We start from the raw sequence: 16,959 nt of genomic DNA on the forward strand, positions 1-16,959 counted from the left end.
ACAGGGAAGCGGTCACTGTGTGGTGAACACATCAATACTGCTGAGTTCAGCACGCGGTCAGTAGGCAAATGTGAGATGACATGTGTGACCGCTACTGCTCTGCCACCCAGACATGAAACATAAATTAAGGATAGGGTTTGAAGAGAAAAGACAGGGATCTTTCAAGTTGGTCAACTGGGCATGCAATGAAACCCTACTCTCTAGACCAGTGATTACATTGCATTCTTGTCATTTAGCACATACTCTTAGCCAGAGGGACTTACATAAGTTATAGCTTTCATATACGTTATCTATTTGCACAGGTTGATATTTACAGTGGGTATTCCAGGTTAAGTATCGTGCCAAGGGTATAGCAGCAGTGCACCAGTGGGGAATCAAACCAGCAACCTTTCCGTTATGAGCGCAGCTCCTTAACATTATGCTACACTGCTGCCTGATTAGCCTGACGCTCTTTATGTTTGACTATTTCACTGTTTTTTCTCCTTTTCCTTTTGTCCTCTTGTTTTAAGCAAACATACACTTTCACAGTATGAAACCACAGCTATAGATTGAGGGAGCATCTATGTATATATGTATAACAATCCTGATGTACACTATATGGACAAAAGTATTTGGCAACACCTGTTTTTCAGGGTTTGGGCTACGCCCCTTATCTCCAGTGAAGGGCAATCTTAATGCTTCAGCATACCAAGACATTTTGGACAATGCTATGCTTCCAACTTTGTGGCAACAGTTTGGGGAAGGCCCTTTTCTATTCCAACATGACTGTGACCCAGTGCACAAAGCAAGCACTATAAAGACATGGTTTGATGAGTTCGGTGTGGAAGAACTTGACTGGCCCGCACAGAGCCCTGACCTCAATCCCATTGAGCACCTTTGAGATGAGCTGGAACAGAGATTGCGAGCTAGGCCTTCTCGTCCAACATCAGTGCCTGACCTCATAAATGCTCTACAGAATGAATGGGCACAAATTCCCACAGAAACACTCCAAAATCTTGTGGAAAGCCTTCCAAGAAGAGTGGAAGCTGTTATAGCTGCAAAAGGGGGACTAACTCCATATTAAAGTATATGTACTTGAATATAATGTCCCTGTTGGTGTAATGGTCAGGCATCCGAATACTTTTGTCCATATAGTGTAAGTCTGAAAGAGAAGAACATGACACAAATTATGTCAGATGTTCACAACACAACAAAATTTATTGCTTTATCCTCTCTTTTTGGTGGTTGGAAAGCAAAGAATGTACAACCATAAAGCCCCCACTTGGTTGGAACATCTGTGTAAATAGAAAAAGCTAAAAAAAAAAAAAAAAACGCCACCCAGATAGTGAGAGGAAAAACAATTGTCATAACATTTCTCTCTTTTAACATGCCTGTGTGTGTTTATGTGTATGAAATATAGATTTCATGAAACAGAAATCCACCACTTTGGAGGTCACAAGACTCATATATATTATCATCATTATTATCGTCATTTAGCAGATGCTCTTATCCAGAGTGGCTTACATAGGTTACAATTTTTACATATTACCCACTTATACAGCTGGATATTTACTGAGGTAATTACAGATTAAGTACCTTGCCCAAGGGCACAGCAGCAGTACCCCACCAGGGAAATGAGCCAGCAACGTTTCAGTTAGGAGCCCTTCTCCTTACCACTATGCTCCACTGCCACCACATGTGAAGCTCGTTGCATATCAGACCTTTATTTTCCAACATTTTTAGCAGATACGTAGTCTAAGTTTGACCTTATTCTAAAACATTATGCTCTGCTGACTACTTGAAGTTGAATGGACATGCATTTTAGGCACAGTTCTTGCCAGCTTGCCAGCGAGTCTTACATTCGCTGATGATTTCCCTGGAATGTTACATCCCATGACTTTGAATGGCTGGTCACAATGTTTCTACAGTTAAACATAATGTTATTGGTTAAACTGATTATCTTAAAGCTATAACTGGCCAAACTGGCTACTTTGAAAGTGGTATTAATAGATAGCACTTAGCATTTAAAACCAACCCTGTGTGACAAGTGGTTTTGGGAAAAAAAGCACTTGACATTGAGTGGATTGAGAAAGAAGGTGATATTAATTTGATATTGTGTTTATTTGTATGACAGAGATAGACCAACATCCTTTTTCCACAGGAACAAACTTTTTTGATAACTCAATGTATTGCACATTTTAGTGGCTTAACACATTTAGGAAAACAGATTATCCATTCTAAAATAATGGGAAATTGATGGAGCGCCCGCTGAGATTTGATTGGGTGTGAGCAGTCCATTATAGAACTCACAGAGGAGCCTAATCTCGTTTGTTTGCTGATCTGACTGCGCATCTCTCCTGTAGAGCCTCCTCTGTAAGGAGCTCGCTTCGGTCCAAGGGCTCGTCGGGGAAATATCCCAGGATGCCTCAGTCTACTGGCAGGGTAGCTAGCAGTGTGTGGGGGCCGCAGCCCGAGCAGGTGGACCGGATATTCCAGGCCTTGCGGAAGGGGCTGAAGTAAGTGTCCTGTGTATTCATGTTTCCCACCCACCGCTGAGCTTCTCTCATTAAGCACTCACAGTGCCTCATTATACTGAACACTTACACAAGATCTGTACGTTGTATGCACCTTGCATCATATTTTTATGAAAACATATTTCATATAAATATAAATATCAAGTGAAAATATGCATTAAGTGGATTGTGTGTCTTCACAAACCGAGATACAGACAAAGACATAAACTGATTGACTGAAACTGAAGGAACTGGCCAAACTCTTCATGACTGTCAGAGAGTATTTTCTCAGGGTAATTTCTCTTAAATTCACCTTGAGTTTTTCTTTTTTTCCTAACCATAATTCACTTAAAGAAGTGAAAATCTGGAAGTCATCTGAGACATTACATAGGATCCTGAGAAGTTGAAGGAATGACAACCTAGGATATGTCCTGAAAGGTTGAAGGAAGGAATGACATCTTGCATTGTATTTGAATTGCATCATTTTGTACATTTGCCAGTGCTACGATTTAGCTGTCTCAAAAAATTTTCCTGGGAAGCAATGCCATTTCAAACTTTTGGCTTCTGTTGTAATAGCAGAAAAAATAACTAATGGGGAGTTACTTGAATGATGGCCCACACCTTCATTTTTATACCCTTGTCAATACTGTAGTCTAATTCACTGAGGGGAGACATAGCAAGATGCCAGATGCTCTCCGTGGTTTCACTGACTATGGTTTGTAGCTTTTTTGTGGAGTTATGACAGCCAATAAGTATAAAAGGCCATGTGAGACTATGCAATGAGATTTGCAATATTGACCAAACTTCCACACGTGGATCTGGAAAAGATATACGCATAGTCCAACTGCAGCGGTTAAAAGGAGACATTTTCTCCGTTCCATTGGAAAAAGGTCTTAAAAGTCACATTCAAAGTCTTTAAGACCTCTCTAAAAAGGTGTTTAACAAGATCCTGCCCTTGTGGAGTGGTATTTCCACCTTCCTCTCATTTTTGCAACGCAGACCATCGAGGGTCACGTCCCTGACCCAAGTTGACAAAGGTAAGATATAAGACAGAAGGTGCATGGTCAACAGCTGCTCTGATGTGTTTGCAGGGAGTACCTTGAGGGCCATCAGGCAGAAATGGACTTCCTGTCCTCTCAGCAGAAGGACAGCAAAAGAAACTCCAGACTGGTAAGCTATTCCAAAGAGGTCTTTGGCTGTGTCCATCTGTAAATCGCATTGGATTTGGCAGTAGCGTTGACCATGAGCGGCCCACTGCACCAATCTGCACTGTCTACAAAAATTCCAAACAATCTCTCTGCTCAAAGTTCAGAATGTGAGATTTTTTTAAGGTCTACAAGGAGAAATCTCCCATAAAACAACAAAGTAATGTAAAACTAGACGGCCAAGTAATTTGCTGTTTAGATTGGCTGTCACGATAAAGCATGTACATTCTGTATCCACGGTAAAAGATGGGTAAGATTTAAACACAAATCAAGTTGGGTTGACAATCTCCACATCTGCATCAATCACAGCAGTTGGCAGTCATTACAGTCAAAAAAGATGTGATTGTGACCTTCAAAGGAAATTCAGCTACTTGTTAAACAGAAATAACTGAACTAGAATGTGTACCTTTATAGGAGGGTTTCTTGTTTTATTGGTTGATAAAGAAGAAACAACTCAATTGTTCAAACTCATCTTTCTGATGTGCTTCTTTACCATTTGCAGGCTTTTCTATATGACTTAGAAAAGGTATGTCCTTTTACACACTGCTTGTTACATTAAACAATTGCTTCATGCTTTAATAGACCAGAATATTGTTGTAAAGTACATCTGATTTAAGAATCCATCTCTATCTGCACAGTGCACACATCACCAACTAGATAGGAATACATACACTACAGACAACTATAATGTCTGCTGTCCAACAACCTCAAAGTCGAAGTGCACACAGTACCACCCTCCCCCCATATTCTAATCAAATTTTCCTAATTCAGCAAAGGAGTAAGCAGGTTATAAAGAGGTATCTGCTGAAATTCACTTACACTGAACTCTACCTGCATGCCGTCAATTTTCCCTTCCCTGGAAGTACCATCAGACATGCATCCCTAATAGTGATGGCACTGCCTCTGCAATTAGATAATGCACACAATCTGCATAAAGTCTTTGTTTATCTGTTTTATCTCTTTAACTGTTCCCCTTTATCAAGACAAGAAAGGATGCTCTGCTCCCATTTGTTCTTAAGCCAAGCTCTTGACACTAGCAGGTTCTACCAGAGCTTTTGAGACAAATGGTTAGTGTCTACATTACAACAATGCTCTCTGCTATTTCTTGATCCATGCCAACCTTCTGTCTGTGGCTTTTTGTTTGCATTTTCTGAGCTGTGACGCTCTATCGTTTGCACGGTGAGATGTGGCTGAAAAACAAGTTGCCATTGAGTGTCGCGTAAAAGACCGTCTTTGTTTCACAATGACAGGAGATCCGAGCTTTGGAGAGATACATGCGAAGGCTGGAGTTCCACATCAGTAAGGTAACCCTTTCTGATGGTTTGAAAACCTCTAAAAATAAACACTTTACAAACAGCTGAGTGTTTTTTCTGTGCAGCCCTGAAGCAAAACAGCGAGCTAGACCAGGTCATGAGAAACACAGACATCGGTCAGGCATAACTTTAAAGTCCTGATATACTATTAGAGACAGTTATAGCAATCTTGTCATTAAGACTATTTTTGTATCTTTCACTAACAATTACCAGTTAGTGAAAATGTTTAGATTTCCATTTTGCTTGTATATGGCTTAAGTCAGGAAACTAATTTGACCCTTTTAAAAAATTCACCATAAATTCACAGGCCCATAAAGTGTCACCCTACACATCTGAAAACTCAACTCAAATAAAATTCCAGTTATTTGAACCAGATAGTGAGGGGCATACATACTGTATGTGACCAGGCGCCCTTCTTGGGGCCACCACTGCAAAGCAGCTGCACGCAAGTAAAAATGTGTCACATTTAAAAGCCTCACGGAAATAGCTGTCAAGACACGCAAAGCCGAAACGAGGAGCTTCAGCCCCAGATCCATGTGTTGCAGGTGGAGGAGCTCTACGAAACCTACTGCATTCAGTGGCGCCTGTGTCAGGGGGCGGTGAACATGAAGAGGGCCTTCTCCCTCTCTCCGTCCTCCCGGGCCTCCAGAGACAGCCTGCTGGAGCTAAACCGAAACCATCGCCACAGTCTGGAGGTATGGGCCTCAACAAGAGCTGCCTTCCCCTAGTTTTTTTTTACATTTCTTCACTGCGTGAGTGCTCACTGATACGTTACACAGAGGAAGAGAGGGGGGGCAGAGGGTGGGTGGGGGGGAGACAAACTGAGATAATCCATACTGAAAACACACATGCTTTTCAGGACATGTGCATCATGGAGGGAGAACTGGAGATCCTCTTGGGAGAGCTGCACATCAAGATGAAAGGTATTGCGTTGCCTCTGGTTATGGAAAGTTAATGTCAGTGATGAGATGTACTGAAAAGGTTCAACGGAGGATTTAATATGATTATGAAATAAAGTCAGGAGAATGTGGAAATGCATTGGCAGGTAAACTAACTTTATAACTGAATGGCATTTAGGGTAATGTTATCAGGAAGCTAGGTGCTGGAGAGTTTTAATGACTTTTTATTGTATTCTTTAAAAGGATTGATTGGCTTTGCTCGTCTGTGTCCAGGAGATCAGTATGAGGTAGGCTCTTTCGCTTTTTACTTCCATTGCATATTGATTTTGCCATTTCGTGACTTAGCATCTGAACCTCCTTATTCCTTCAAATACAGTAGAAGTAACCCTGTTCAAGCATAATTGCAGGGTCAAGACTAAGGTCCAGATTCGGTTTGTAATGCATTTTCTCCCTTATTTAGAAGCTGTTCTGTCTTCTGCGTGCAGCATAATGAGACGTGCTGTCTCTCAGATAACAGGAACAAAAGTGCCTGAGGACAATTAAAAATTCCATGACACTCACATGCATCCGTTACACAAATTTAAAGACCGAAAAAATGAAGTGAATTTTGTTTTTATCAAATATGGGTCTACCATTCATGATTGTGGTATTTCAGTGTACACAGCAGTATGTTGGTAGAGAGGGGATGATTTTTTTTTTTTTTGGTCTGACCCAAAGGTACTGTCTTTGCTCTCCCAGGTGCTGGTCCGTCTCGGCAGACAGAGGTGGAGGATAAGGGGGAAGATTCAGACGGACGACCGCCAGTTGTGGGACGAGGAGGAGATGGTCTTCCTCCCTCACATCCACGAGAACTTTGAAATAAAGGTGAGTGATCCGGCTCCAGGACTCCCACGATTCTGTGGGTGCACCTGTGTAAACAGTACATCCTGAAAGGCTTTCGGGGGCCTTGATGTGGGCTGTAATGACAGACGGCTTCCCCTCTTTTGTATGCGCGTTACATTGGTACACATGGCAATGAGCTCAGCGGCTCACGGAAAATGAGGCACGGCAAACAACACACGAACACACAGTGCAGCAGCAAATTAACCTCATTTTATATACAAGTCACTCATAGGGTTCAAAATTTTAAACAGTAATTACTACTGAATTGACGCCTAAATGAATTATCCTGGAGGCAAATATTCATTAAGGACAAGCATGGTTTCACTCTTAGTTCTAAGCAAATTGTGATTATATTCACACAATTGTTGAAATTGTAACTTAAAATCCTTGGATTGCCTATGAGATCAGCAACCACACTTTTTCTGAAATTGTTCTGCATAATCCTGTCTGCCAGTATAGACCGAAAGCATGTGACAGACTGAGAAAAGCAAAAAAAAAAAAAAAAGTGAGGATTTCTAGAAACATTTGTAAACGCCCCCCCACAGCAGCTAACCTATAGATTCTCTGCCCTTATTAGGTGACAGAGGTGAAGGGGCTGGGCTCAGTGCTGGTGGGCGTGGTCACTTGTGAGAGTGCTGACTTCTTCATGGCCCGGCCACAGATAATGGTGGTGGACATCACTGAGCTGGGAACCATCAAGCTCCAGCTGGAGGTGGTGTGGAAGTGAGTATTTCTGCAGACCGGAGTCGAACGGGTCAAAGGTCTTCCACGATATTTCACAAAGGCAGAGCACAGAACGAAACAAAGTAATAATATTTTGCAGCCTGACTGTCAGCTTGGTTTCTTGTCAGACGGAGCCACGCGAAATGTTTTCTCAGCAGAATTTGCATTTTGCTCTGAGAGTCAGTATCCAAATACAGAACAGGCATCCAGCACTGTTTCACCCTTCACTCCGCATGATGGCTCCCAGGCCCAGCTGTGAGAGTGAACAGCTGATCCCAGACTGAGAGACTACAGTCTACACTCACCAGCCCTCCCCCAACCCCCCCTCGTACAAACATGCATGCACCCTGTCACGAACACACACACACGCACACACACACATCCCCACACACTCACACGCGCACACACACAGACACACACACACAGTCTGCACTTACACGGATCACGTTTCGGAAAATGAGTTTACAGACTCCAGGTGGAGGACATTTTCATGGTTTCCCTTTACGGCCTCGGTACATTATACAGAGCCGACCCCAGTCATGAAGCGACGGCTGATTGTTTCTCTCTAATGCACAGTGACACTGCAGCTCTATTTCATCTCTGACAGTCCTGCTCATGGTCAGCTGTCAACACCCTGGCTCTCTCCCTCACCAATCACCAACATACAGAATGTTTTTTTCAGCCAGGATCTTCAAAAATTACTTTCCCAGTTAACAGTTGCACGGTATTCTTTTCAAAAATGAGCAAAATGGGTGAATAATATAGCTGTGAGAATGGAAGTATGCTGTAGCGTCCATATTTTCTGGATTGAGTCATTCTTCAATAAGCCCTATCATAATCAATTTAACTGTGTAATCACCAACGCACATTCTTATCAGCTGGAAAGGATTTTTTTTAATTAAGAGCCTTCCACTTAGCAACCATTATAGTGAAATGATGTAACTGTGAATGTGTTATAAACCTCACACTGCTTGCTCTCCAGCCCCTTCGACAGCGGTGAGATGAGGCCGATCTCCACCTCATCGAGTAAGCTGTCCGTTCACAGCAGGAAGGGCTCTCTCTACAGCTGGACACCTCCCAACACACCCAGCTTCACGGAGAAGTACTTCATCGTAAGTTGTTTACACCTCTATAATTCCTTTAAATCACAGCGCTCAATGAGATGATTGCAGGAGAGACCATTGTGCCAAATTAATTCAGCATGGCCTCAGCCCGTATAAAAGCAGGACCTACTCAGCAACAATCTAGGGCACAATCACTGCAAACATGTGTTGGTGATGGCTGCCCAAAACATGGCAAGATGTGTAATGGGCTCACACATTCCCAAAGAATCCTTCCACCCTCTGCCTGCGATTATCCCGAGTGTGATATTGGAATGTGAAATATGCCTGTCCAGATGGTTTCCTTCCCATATGGATACAGTACATTTAGGAACCCAAAGAGTGACTGATGTTTTGAAAGTGCTGTTTTTCCCCCCTTTTTTCCCCACCTCTAGTCCATGGTCAAGCAGCTTCAGGACCCTGAGAACTCGTTTCCCCTGAGCCGGCGCGAGTCACGGGGGGTGTCTCTGCTGAGCTACCTGTCCGACTCCACGCAGACCTTCCCAAACTCCTTATTCAGGGAGGGCGAGGGAGAGAGCAGTGAGGAGAGACCACCAGACACGCCGGACAGTCTGGGGCAGGGCAGTCCCCGGGAGAAAGGGGACTGCTGGCCTCCAGACCCTGACACCGGCCCGCCGACCCCCGAAGAGAGCAAGCCTGGGTCCCCACTGCCCCTCCATCGCTACAGTACCCCAGATATCCTCAGGCAGAACGGGGGCCCCGCCCCCTCAAAGGAGACGGAGAGCTGCGTGAACACCTCCACAGAAACCCGTCCAGAAGAGACTCTTTCCTTCAAAGGCTCTGAGGAGCCAGCTCAGACCCGGCCGGAGGTCAGCAGAGGTCAGAGAAGGGCATTGGCCCTGCGCATCAGCGTTCTGCTGGGTGACCTGGAGGGGGCGCTGCAGAGACACAGTTGTCCCGAAAAGGAACTGAAGAGACTAGAGAAGCACATCCTCAACTTCAAGAACATCTTAAAAGTGAGTCCCAAATAAATGCATCCTTTGTAACAGATTGAAGTTGGGAAAAAGGACTTGATGTTTTTGTGAAGGTATTCAGTGTCCATGTGGCTGTTTTTCCCATTACAAGATGCTGTCAACAGTTTTCACCACAAAGGTGTGCATATTCACATGAGCTTTCAAAGTGGATTCAAACTAAATGCTATCAGGGAGGTATAGATTTCAACCATAAAGGTTCAGTGAATCTGGCTTTAACAGTGATATATGGAAAATAGTGCCTATGCAGAATACATTAGCACTTTTATGCTCAATCATAATCAGCTAGGTTTTAAGCATATAACAGCGGATTGATTCACATTCACTCTTGAAACAATTAACTGATTACTATTCAGTGCAATACATCACATACTGTGTTCTCCATTCCCCCTAAGAATGATCTTTACATCCACAAGACCACCTCCACCGAGACGCTGGCTGTTGAGGAAGTCCTCGAAAGCTTTGACTTCCTGTCCACTGATTTCAATGCTGATGAGATCTCCTGTCTGGGCAGTGTGCGGCTGGGAGACACCGGGTAGGGATTTCATTTCATACACTGAAACAGACTCGCACTAATCCAACACAGATCCGGTACATTTTGAGGGAACCATTACCAAAGCTCCCCCTAGTGGAAGTCAAGTGTTATGCAACCTAAATGGGGGATGTTAAGATGTTTGCTTTACTGCATCACCAAATTTGGACAGCTCGCTATAATCTTATATTCATGCAATCTTCAACTGTATATAACATGCTATAACATATTATAACAAAAAAGGGGGTGCATAGCTGTGACAATTGACTTGGAGCAAGCAATGTGCTGTAGAGGCATGCACAATTGGTGTGATAGAATTAAATTTATGGGTAGCTGGAACAGCTGTTACGATGACAGACAATCATGGAAAAAAAATAAAGCAGAAAACAACAATTTTCCATTTTGAGAAATGCATTCATCATATCTGGGGCGTTGCCAATTTCATTAACGCACAGTAAAAAGACACTGTGCACACATAAGCATACTTCTCGCTTTCCGGCAGTATCCATTTCCTGTGAGAGGTTACACCAATGTAACACATGATCCCTTTGCAAAGGCAGCATATGTATTCCACAGGCACCAGGAAAGCACATTTTTATTATTAGGAGACTAACTGGAAAAAACGGAGGTGTCCTTGCGTGCGTGAGACGGAGGAGAACTGGGTCGAGTCCGCTGGCAGTGTGATCACCAGCAAGTTTGTCCTTCCCTGCAGAATCGGGTCATTTCAGGAGAGCACTCTGAGAAGCCTGGGGCTTCTTGCACAGGACGTCCCATCACCAGAGGAAGCTAATTACATCCCACTGACCACCGGGAATCACAGCTTGGACCAAACCCTAGAAGTGCACCTAGGAATCTGCAATGTGCTGCTGCAGGTGAGCGGCTTTCGGAAACAGTGTCAGTCTTAACAGTCTTATTGTCTTCATTTGTCATGTGCTGCTGTTGACTTTCTAAAATCGTTTTGTGGTGTGTGTGGGTTTAGAGGCCCCCCTCTTGAATTGTATCTTGACAGAATTTCCTCAGCATAGATGTATGCTTACTGTATAACCCTGTGGCCGTGGCTACGTGCATCTGATACACTGCTTTCCTTGTCCTGCTCCTTACAAAGAATCTGTTTTTTTTCTTTTTCTTGTAGCAAATGAAGTACACAGATTCTTCTCTTGCCCAGAAGGAACTTTTGGAAGAACTATCTCAACATCTTGATGTTCTAGAGAAGGTCAGCAAGTTGTCACTGGAGAAGAAGATAGACTCCTACTCAGCAACAGACAGTAAGTAGTCTTGTTTTATTAATGTGAACATTAAAACCCACAGTTATTATGCATAAATTGTTAAATAGTGGGGGAAAACTATGCAGGATTTGAGAGGGTGTCTGAAAAGTGTAGGCATAGTATAAGAACAACTGTGGTCAGAACTTAAAATTTGATATTTTATCCTTTGCTCAATGACACAAGCTGGCCTTATTAACACTCAGACCAATACAAAACCTTGAATAAACGTGTCTTTTTCTATGGATACCTCACTGATCACTTAGACACCAAGAATCATGGAAAAAATATCTTATTGCCCATTGATTTGGGCATAGAAATGATTTCATCATTTAGAAATGTGTGCAAATCAAGTCTTGATCTATTAGCACATCATCCTCCATTGAAAGGATAGGATCATCTCTAATTTTATTTTAATTGACCAACTTTTCACTAGGTTCCTAAAAAATGAAATTAATTTTTAATTAGTGACCAGATTCCCCCTTTCAGTCCCTTTCAAGACAGTCGGCACTGTCCAGTGTTGAAAAGGGGAAATTAATACATATTTCCAAAGTCTCAAAGCTGGAACTAACTGTATACGCTATAAACAATAAAAACACATGTTTGAGATCATTGCACACTTACTCAAAGCAGTGGATTTTTTCCGTGGGAAAAAATTTTTTACAAGTCTACATCTGCTTAACAGTGCTGCAAAAACACATTTTGTTGATATATTAAAGTTATTGATTTTACAGTCTTTGTGATATATACAATATGACATACCGTATGTGGTTTGCTCCTCTCTGTGATTCCCCCCCGGTATCCTGCAGTCATTCCAAGGGCTCAGCGGCAGAAGGGGCTGCTGGCGTTCTGGGAAGAGTGCACCCAGGACGCCTCTGTCTTCTGCTGCTTGGCGGAAACCTTCGTCAAGGTGCTGCGGAAGCGCTTCATCCACAAAGTCAAAGCAAAGCAGCCGGGACAGGCAGACGCAGGTGAGCACCATGGCCCCCACTATTGCAGAGACAGAGAGGCCGGGAACGTCACTCAGAATCAGCTCTTATCGGCTTACACAGCCCTGTACATCAGGCATTGTACGTGCTACATATACATACTTCATATACACCGTTTTTGACAATAAAAATCAAATGGTGCTAGACAGTTACTCATACATATAGTAGTTACTCATATACTCATACACATAATACATATTTACAACAGGTACTTGCCAATGTTATGCATCAGGCATCCAAAAATACTATATTTCTACACTTAAACAATCCATTTACCCTCTGTCTGAGAAGTGAGGATCACTGCTTTCTACTCAGAGCAGAATAAGCAGTGGTTGATATTGGTCATAATACTTCTAAACTGCTCTTACTGTAACTGAAGTCATTTAATTGCCTGGCTGTGCTGTAAGGCTACAGGTGACAGATATGAGAGGGTCGACAGTGATGTCAAGGGTCTGTGCATTCCCTGCTGCAGTTTTCACGCAGCTCCTGCAGCAGGTCCTTTCCACCTGCCGGATGGTGCCCACACCCCAGTACAGCCCGGGCCAGGTGACCATCTTCCAGTTCTTCAATTATCTGACCAGATGGGGCCTGACAGATTTCGGGGAGCACATCTCCCATCTCAGCAAGGAAGGTACGCTGTGTGAGTCACTCCGGGGTGGTGAGGTGCGGCGTTCTGTGATCCCTGGACTGCATCTGTGCTCACGCTTGCACGTTTTTTCCCCTGTTTCCATGGCCAGAGGCAGTATGGCGCATATTGTTATATAAGCATTGAAAGGATAAATCCCTTTAAGCTTACTGTACCTGTATGAGCAATAGAGCAGCTTATTCTAAGGCCCAGAGAAAAGGGGCATGCTGGAAAACAAAAAGTGAGCAGGCACGGGCTGTGACTTCTGATGAGAAAACATCATTAGCCATCATCATCATCATCATCATCAGTTTTTAGTGTGGGAGCGAGCCACTCATTCAGCCCAACAAGCCACTGAGAGGGTAAGGTTGGGGGGAGGGGGGTGTGCACTGCTATTTGTTGGGCAACTTCCTCAAGTCACAGCCAAAAAACAAAACAAATACTCCATCTGGTCAGCAGCAGACCCCAGTCTTCCTCATACATTACCCATCATGTAACACATAAAGCAAAACATCTGGCTGCTGCTCCACATGAAACATGCCTTGTTGTGAAGTGGGACAGCCCCTCGTCTGGCCCATAAAAGTGCATATGGAGTAATGCAATGAAACTGTTGTGGGACTGCAGGAACCTCCATCCTAAAATCCTGATGCTCAGACTCCAAGCCGGTGCAAGGCCTTCATCAACTGATACACATTACATTACACTAATGTCATTTACCCAGAGAGACTTACACAGGTTACAATTTTTACATGTTATCCATTGAAACTGCTGGATATTTACTGGATATTTACTGAGCCAATTTTGGGTTATTACCTTTCCCAACAGCACAGTAGCAGCGCCCCAGCGGGGAATTGAACCAGCAACCTGACAGTTACAAGCCGTGCTCCTTACCACTCTGCTACACTCCCTACACACAGACACCCACACAACCACACCAGCTACCTGTGGTCAACTTGTAAGGAGAGGATAACTATGTCAAAACTGCTGATGCTCCCATTCTAGTTTTTCCTCCCAAGAAGCTCACGGCACGTCCTATTTCAGTGCACCTGGTGACGGCCCTGGAGAGTCCTGAGAGGAGGAAGGCCTTGAAGAGGCTGAAGGGGAAACGGATCGCGGAGCTGCAGCCCCTCGGCCGCACCCTGCAGCTCCTGGCCCGTCTGCAGACCGACGACAACCACAAGGTCTCCCAGGCCGCAACCTCCTGCCTCTGCAAAGTCTCCAACTTTAAGACCCTCAGAGAAAAGGTAGCATTCCTGCAACCCGGAACACTGTGTTCCACCGTGCGCTGTGCCATAGTGCAACGATTAATTGATCTTGCAGTCCTCAACTGGTGTTTAACGAACTTTTTAAATATGCACAAAGCTGTGTATTCACTCAGTAAAAACTGGACGTATGCATTTTTTGCTTTTTTTTTCCCTCATCCCAGGCTATAGTGTATTACACTGAGATGCTGAAGGACAGCAACGCACGGCTCCAACAAGCAGCCTGTCTGGCACTGAAGTGTCTCAAAGTAAGTGTTGCCTTCGGGTGCCGTCTCTGTAAGTTTTAAGGAGGGACAAACACAAATGTCAGTGCACACTGATGATCTATTCAGCCTCGATCTAGATGAAGCTCGAGGTCAACTGCGTTGCCTTTATCCCTGCAGATAACATCCAGCACTAATGCTGCAGATTACTATTCCACTCCCTTGCCAGTACTCTAATCTGTTTTGTTTTTGCTTCATTTTTTTTCCTCTCCTAATGCTCTGCCATATTCCAGAAGGATTTTACTTTGGCGTATTGGTATGAATGAGCTTTCAATCAGCTCACAGATGGTGGGAGGTTGGCGGTGGAGAAAGAAAAAAAAAAAATGTTTTTTACAAGTCTATGCAAAAGACGCCCAGAGCTTTCATGGAAGCTGAGCACAGCTCTATTTGGCTTTATTCATACAGCATAGCCCCGGCTCCTGGATTAAGCGTAGATTATTCTTCCTTGGAGGAGATGGCTCTCTATTAAGACCTGGTTAAGAGGGCTTAAGATGCATGATCCAATCCTCTCGCAGGCGGCGGAGAGCGCGGAGCAGGTGGCGGAGCTGTGGCGGTCTGCGGATGAGGACCTGCGCAGCGTGGCCAGGGAGACGGTGCTGTCCTTCGGTAACCACTGAGTCCTGCAGCCATCTGCTGCTCCCACACCATCCACTCCTCAGCACTTCAGACCACTCGTATAAGATTCAAGAAATATACCGCGGTGATGTAGTCTTTACATCAATAAATATCTGACTCTATAGCCTGGCATTGAACACCAAAAGAATATTGATTAATGCTTTTTGGCATCAGTTTGAAAAATTGAACATGACCAACTGGGGTATGCTTGAATGATTGGAAGAGCTGCAGAAGACAATCACCTCATTAGGTGAATGGGTGATTGTAGACAACTTATATGTTGAACATCTACGAACACATATTAAAGTGACGCAGATCAAATGGTCCAATTATGAAATAAGAATTTCTGTATCAATCTGTTTGGGAGCATTTTAAATGGTATTTACAGTTTAATTCAGGAATGAAAACTGAGGCAGAGTCAGTCGTGACCTGCTTCCATTAAATGTTGTAAGGTGTTACCCAAGATTCATCATGGCGAGCCATAATCCATCCTCCAGCTCTCTCTGATCCACCAGTACATTCAGAATTAAAGAGGAAGGCTAAACTGGATCACTGGAGGCAGGAATTCGTTGAATCAGGTGGTCAAGTTCATGGCTGAATTGAAAGGCTGCAGGCACTGCAATGCTTCAGAGCCAGGACTGAGTTCCCCTCGACTTATCTCTCACTTCCACAGTGAATTGGTATAGCAGAGAGAGAACGCACACACTGATGAGACAGACAGTGATATACACGTGTGATATTGTTGTAAATAAGAGAATATGGCAACATGTTGTGATGTAATATATGACAATCCATCAATAAGTCTACTAAAAATGAAACATATATATAAGTATTGTAGGAGAGGTCTCCAGCAATATTGTTTGGCTGTCATAACCTTGATATTGTTTTCTCTTGTTATATTGTCAAAAGTATTTAAATATTTAATGTGTTTTTCAGGTGCTGTCAGCACAGCATTGAGCTTCTTATAATGTAGCCACCCAAACAAATCACTCTGATTATCTAAAAGCTAATCTAAAGCTGTCTAGTTGTGTTTCTGGAATATTCCTCTCCACCAAAACCCAGCTGAAAGAGTTAAATACGGTTTCTGTTTGATAGTGTGAAAGAGCCTTTTGCTACTTTACAACAGACTTCCATCTTCTTGAAATTCATCCATCTTAACTAAAGGTGCCAGTGCAATATGGGTCATGTGTATGGACCAGGTGTAAAGGAAGACACAAATGTGACCAGTGAAGGAGTGTGACAGGAAATTTAAAAAAAAAACAAAGAAGATGCTTAATTGTTTGAAAAGATATTTAAACTTAGCAGCTGTATTTATGTCCTTGTCATTTTCACTGCCTTTATCTATGTGTTCTCCTTTCTCCAGGTAAAAAGGGCCATCTTGCATTTCAGAGAATGGATCAGATTTGCTGTGAACTACAGGAGGAGGCCTACCAGAACCTGGACACTGAAATCACTATATTATGAATGAGCAGAACTTCTCTGTCTGTGTAGTGCAAAAAGACTGAGATAGCCTCCCTTCCTTGGTAGTGCCCCTGGACTGTACAGCTTGTCAGAGGTCGCCACGTGCAAGGAGAATGGCAAGACATTTTAGAAGACTGGAGCGATCCACTGCTCATACTGACATGAGTCTGGAAGTTCCCAGCTTTACCAAGCGAAGGATTTTTTTAAAAACAAGTATGAACACTTACATTGAATTATTATGTTCCAAATGATGTACAATGTTTTTGAATGTATTTATAAATAATGCTTAGTCTGTATTTAATCAATATACATATCAGTATTCTCAGAAAATATAAAATTATATA

At 43.3% G+C, this 16,959-nt stretch overlaps 1 protein-coding gene across 1 annotated transcript in view; it reads left to right on the plus strand.

The window, feature by feature from the left end:
* The window catches only part of ripor3 (RIPOR family member 3), a 39,606-nt gene that overhangs the window by 21,105 nt on the left and 1,542 nt on the right, over nt 1-16,959 (plus strand). Inside the window, exons 3-22 of the mRNA XM_036532296.1 lie at nt 2,343-2,495; nt 3,584-3,662; nt 4,200-4,223; nt 4,948-5,001; nt 5,556-5,705; nt 5,870-5,933; nt 6,153-6,196; nt 6,648-6,773; nt 7,369-7,514; nt 8,497-8,626; nt 9,010-9,591; nt 10,002-10,141; nt 10,851-11,010; nt 11,271-11,403; nt 12,210-12,371; nt 12,862-13,020; nt 14,056-14,258; nt 14,441-14,524; nt 15,055-15,145; nt 16,518-16,828. Coding sequence (XP_036388189.1) covers nt 2,343-2,495; nt 3,584-3,662; nt 4,200-4,223; nt 4,948-5,001; nt 5,556-5,705; nt 5,870-5,933; nt 6,153-6,196; nt 6,648-6,773; nt 7,369-7,514; nt 8,497-8,626; nt 9,010-9,591; nt 10,002-10,141; nt 10,851-11,010; nt 11,271-11,403; nt 12,210-12,371; nt 12,862-13,020; nt 14,056-14,258; nt 14,441-14,524; nt 15,055-15,145; nt 16,518-16,618 — 2,785 coding nt within the window. The 3' untranslated portion in view covers nt 16,619-16,828. The remainder of the gene's footprint in view (nt 1-2,342; nt 2,496-3,583; nt 3,663-4,199; nt 4,224-4,947; nt 5,002-5,555; nt 5,706-5,869; nt 5,934-6,152; nt 6,197-6,647; nt 6,774-7,368; nt 7,515-8,496; nt 8,627-9,009; nt 9,592-10,001; nt 10,142-10,850; nt 11,011-11,270; nt 11,404-12,209; nt 12,372-12,861; nt 13,021-14,055; nt 14,259-14,440; nt 14,525-15,054; nt 15,146-16,517; nt 16,829-16,959) is intronic.

Source organism: Megalops cyprinoides, chromosome 6, assembly GCF_013368585.1.
Source record: "Megalops cyprinoides isolate fMegCyp1 chromosome 6, fMegCyp1.pri, whole genome shotgun sequence".
NCBI lineage: Eukaryota > Metazoa > Chordata > Actinopteri > Elopiformes > Megalopidae > Megalops > Megalops cyprinoides.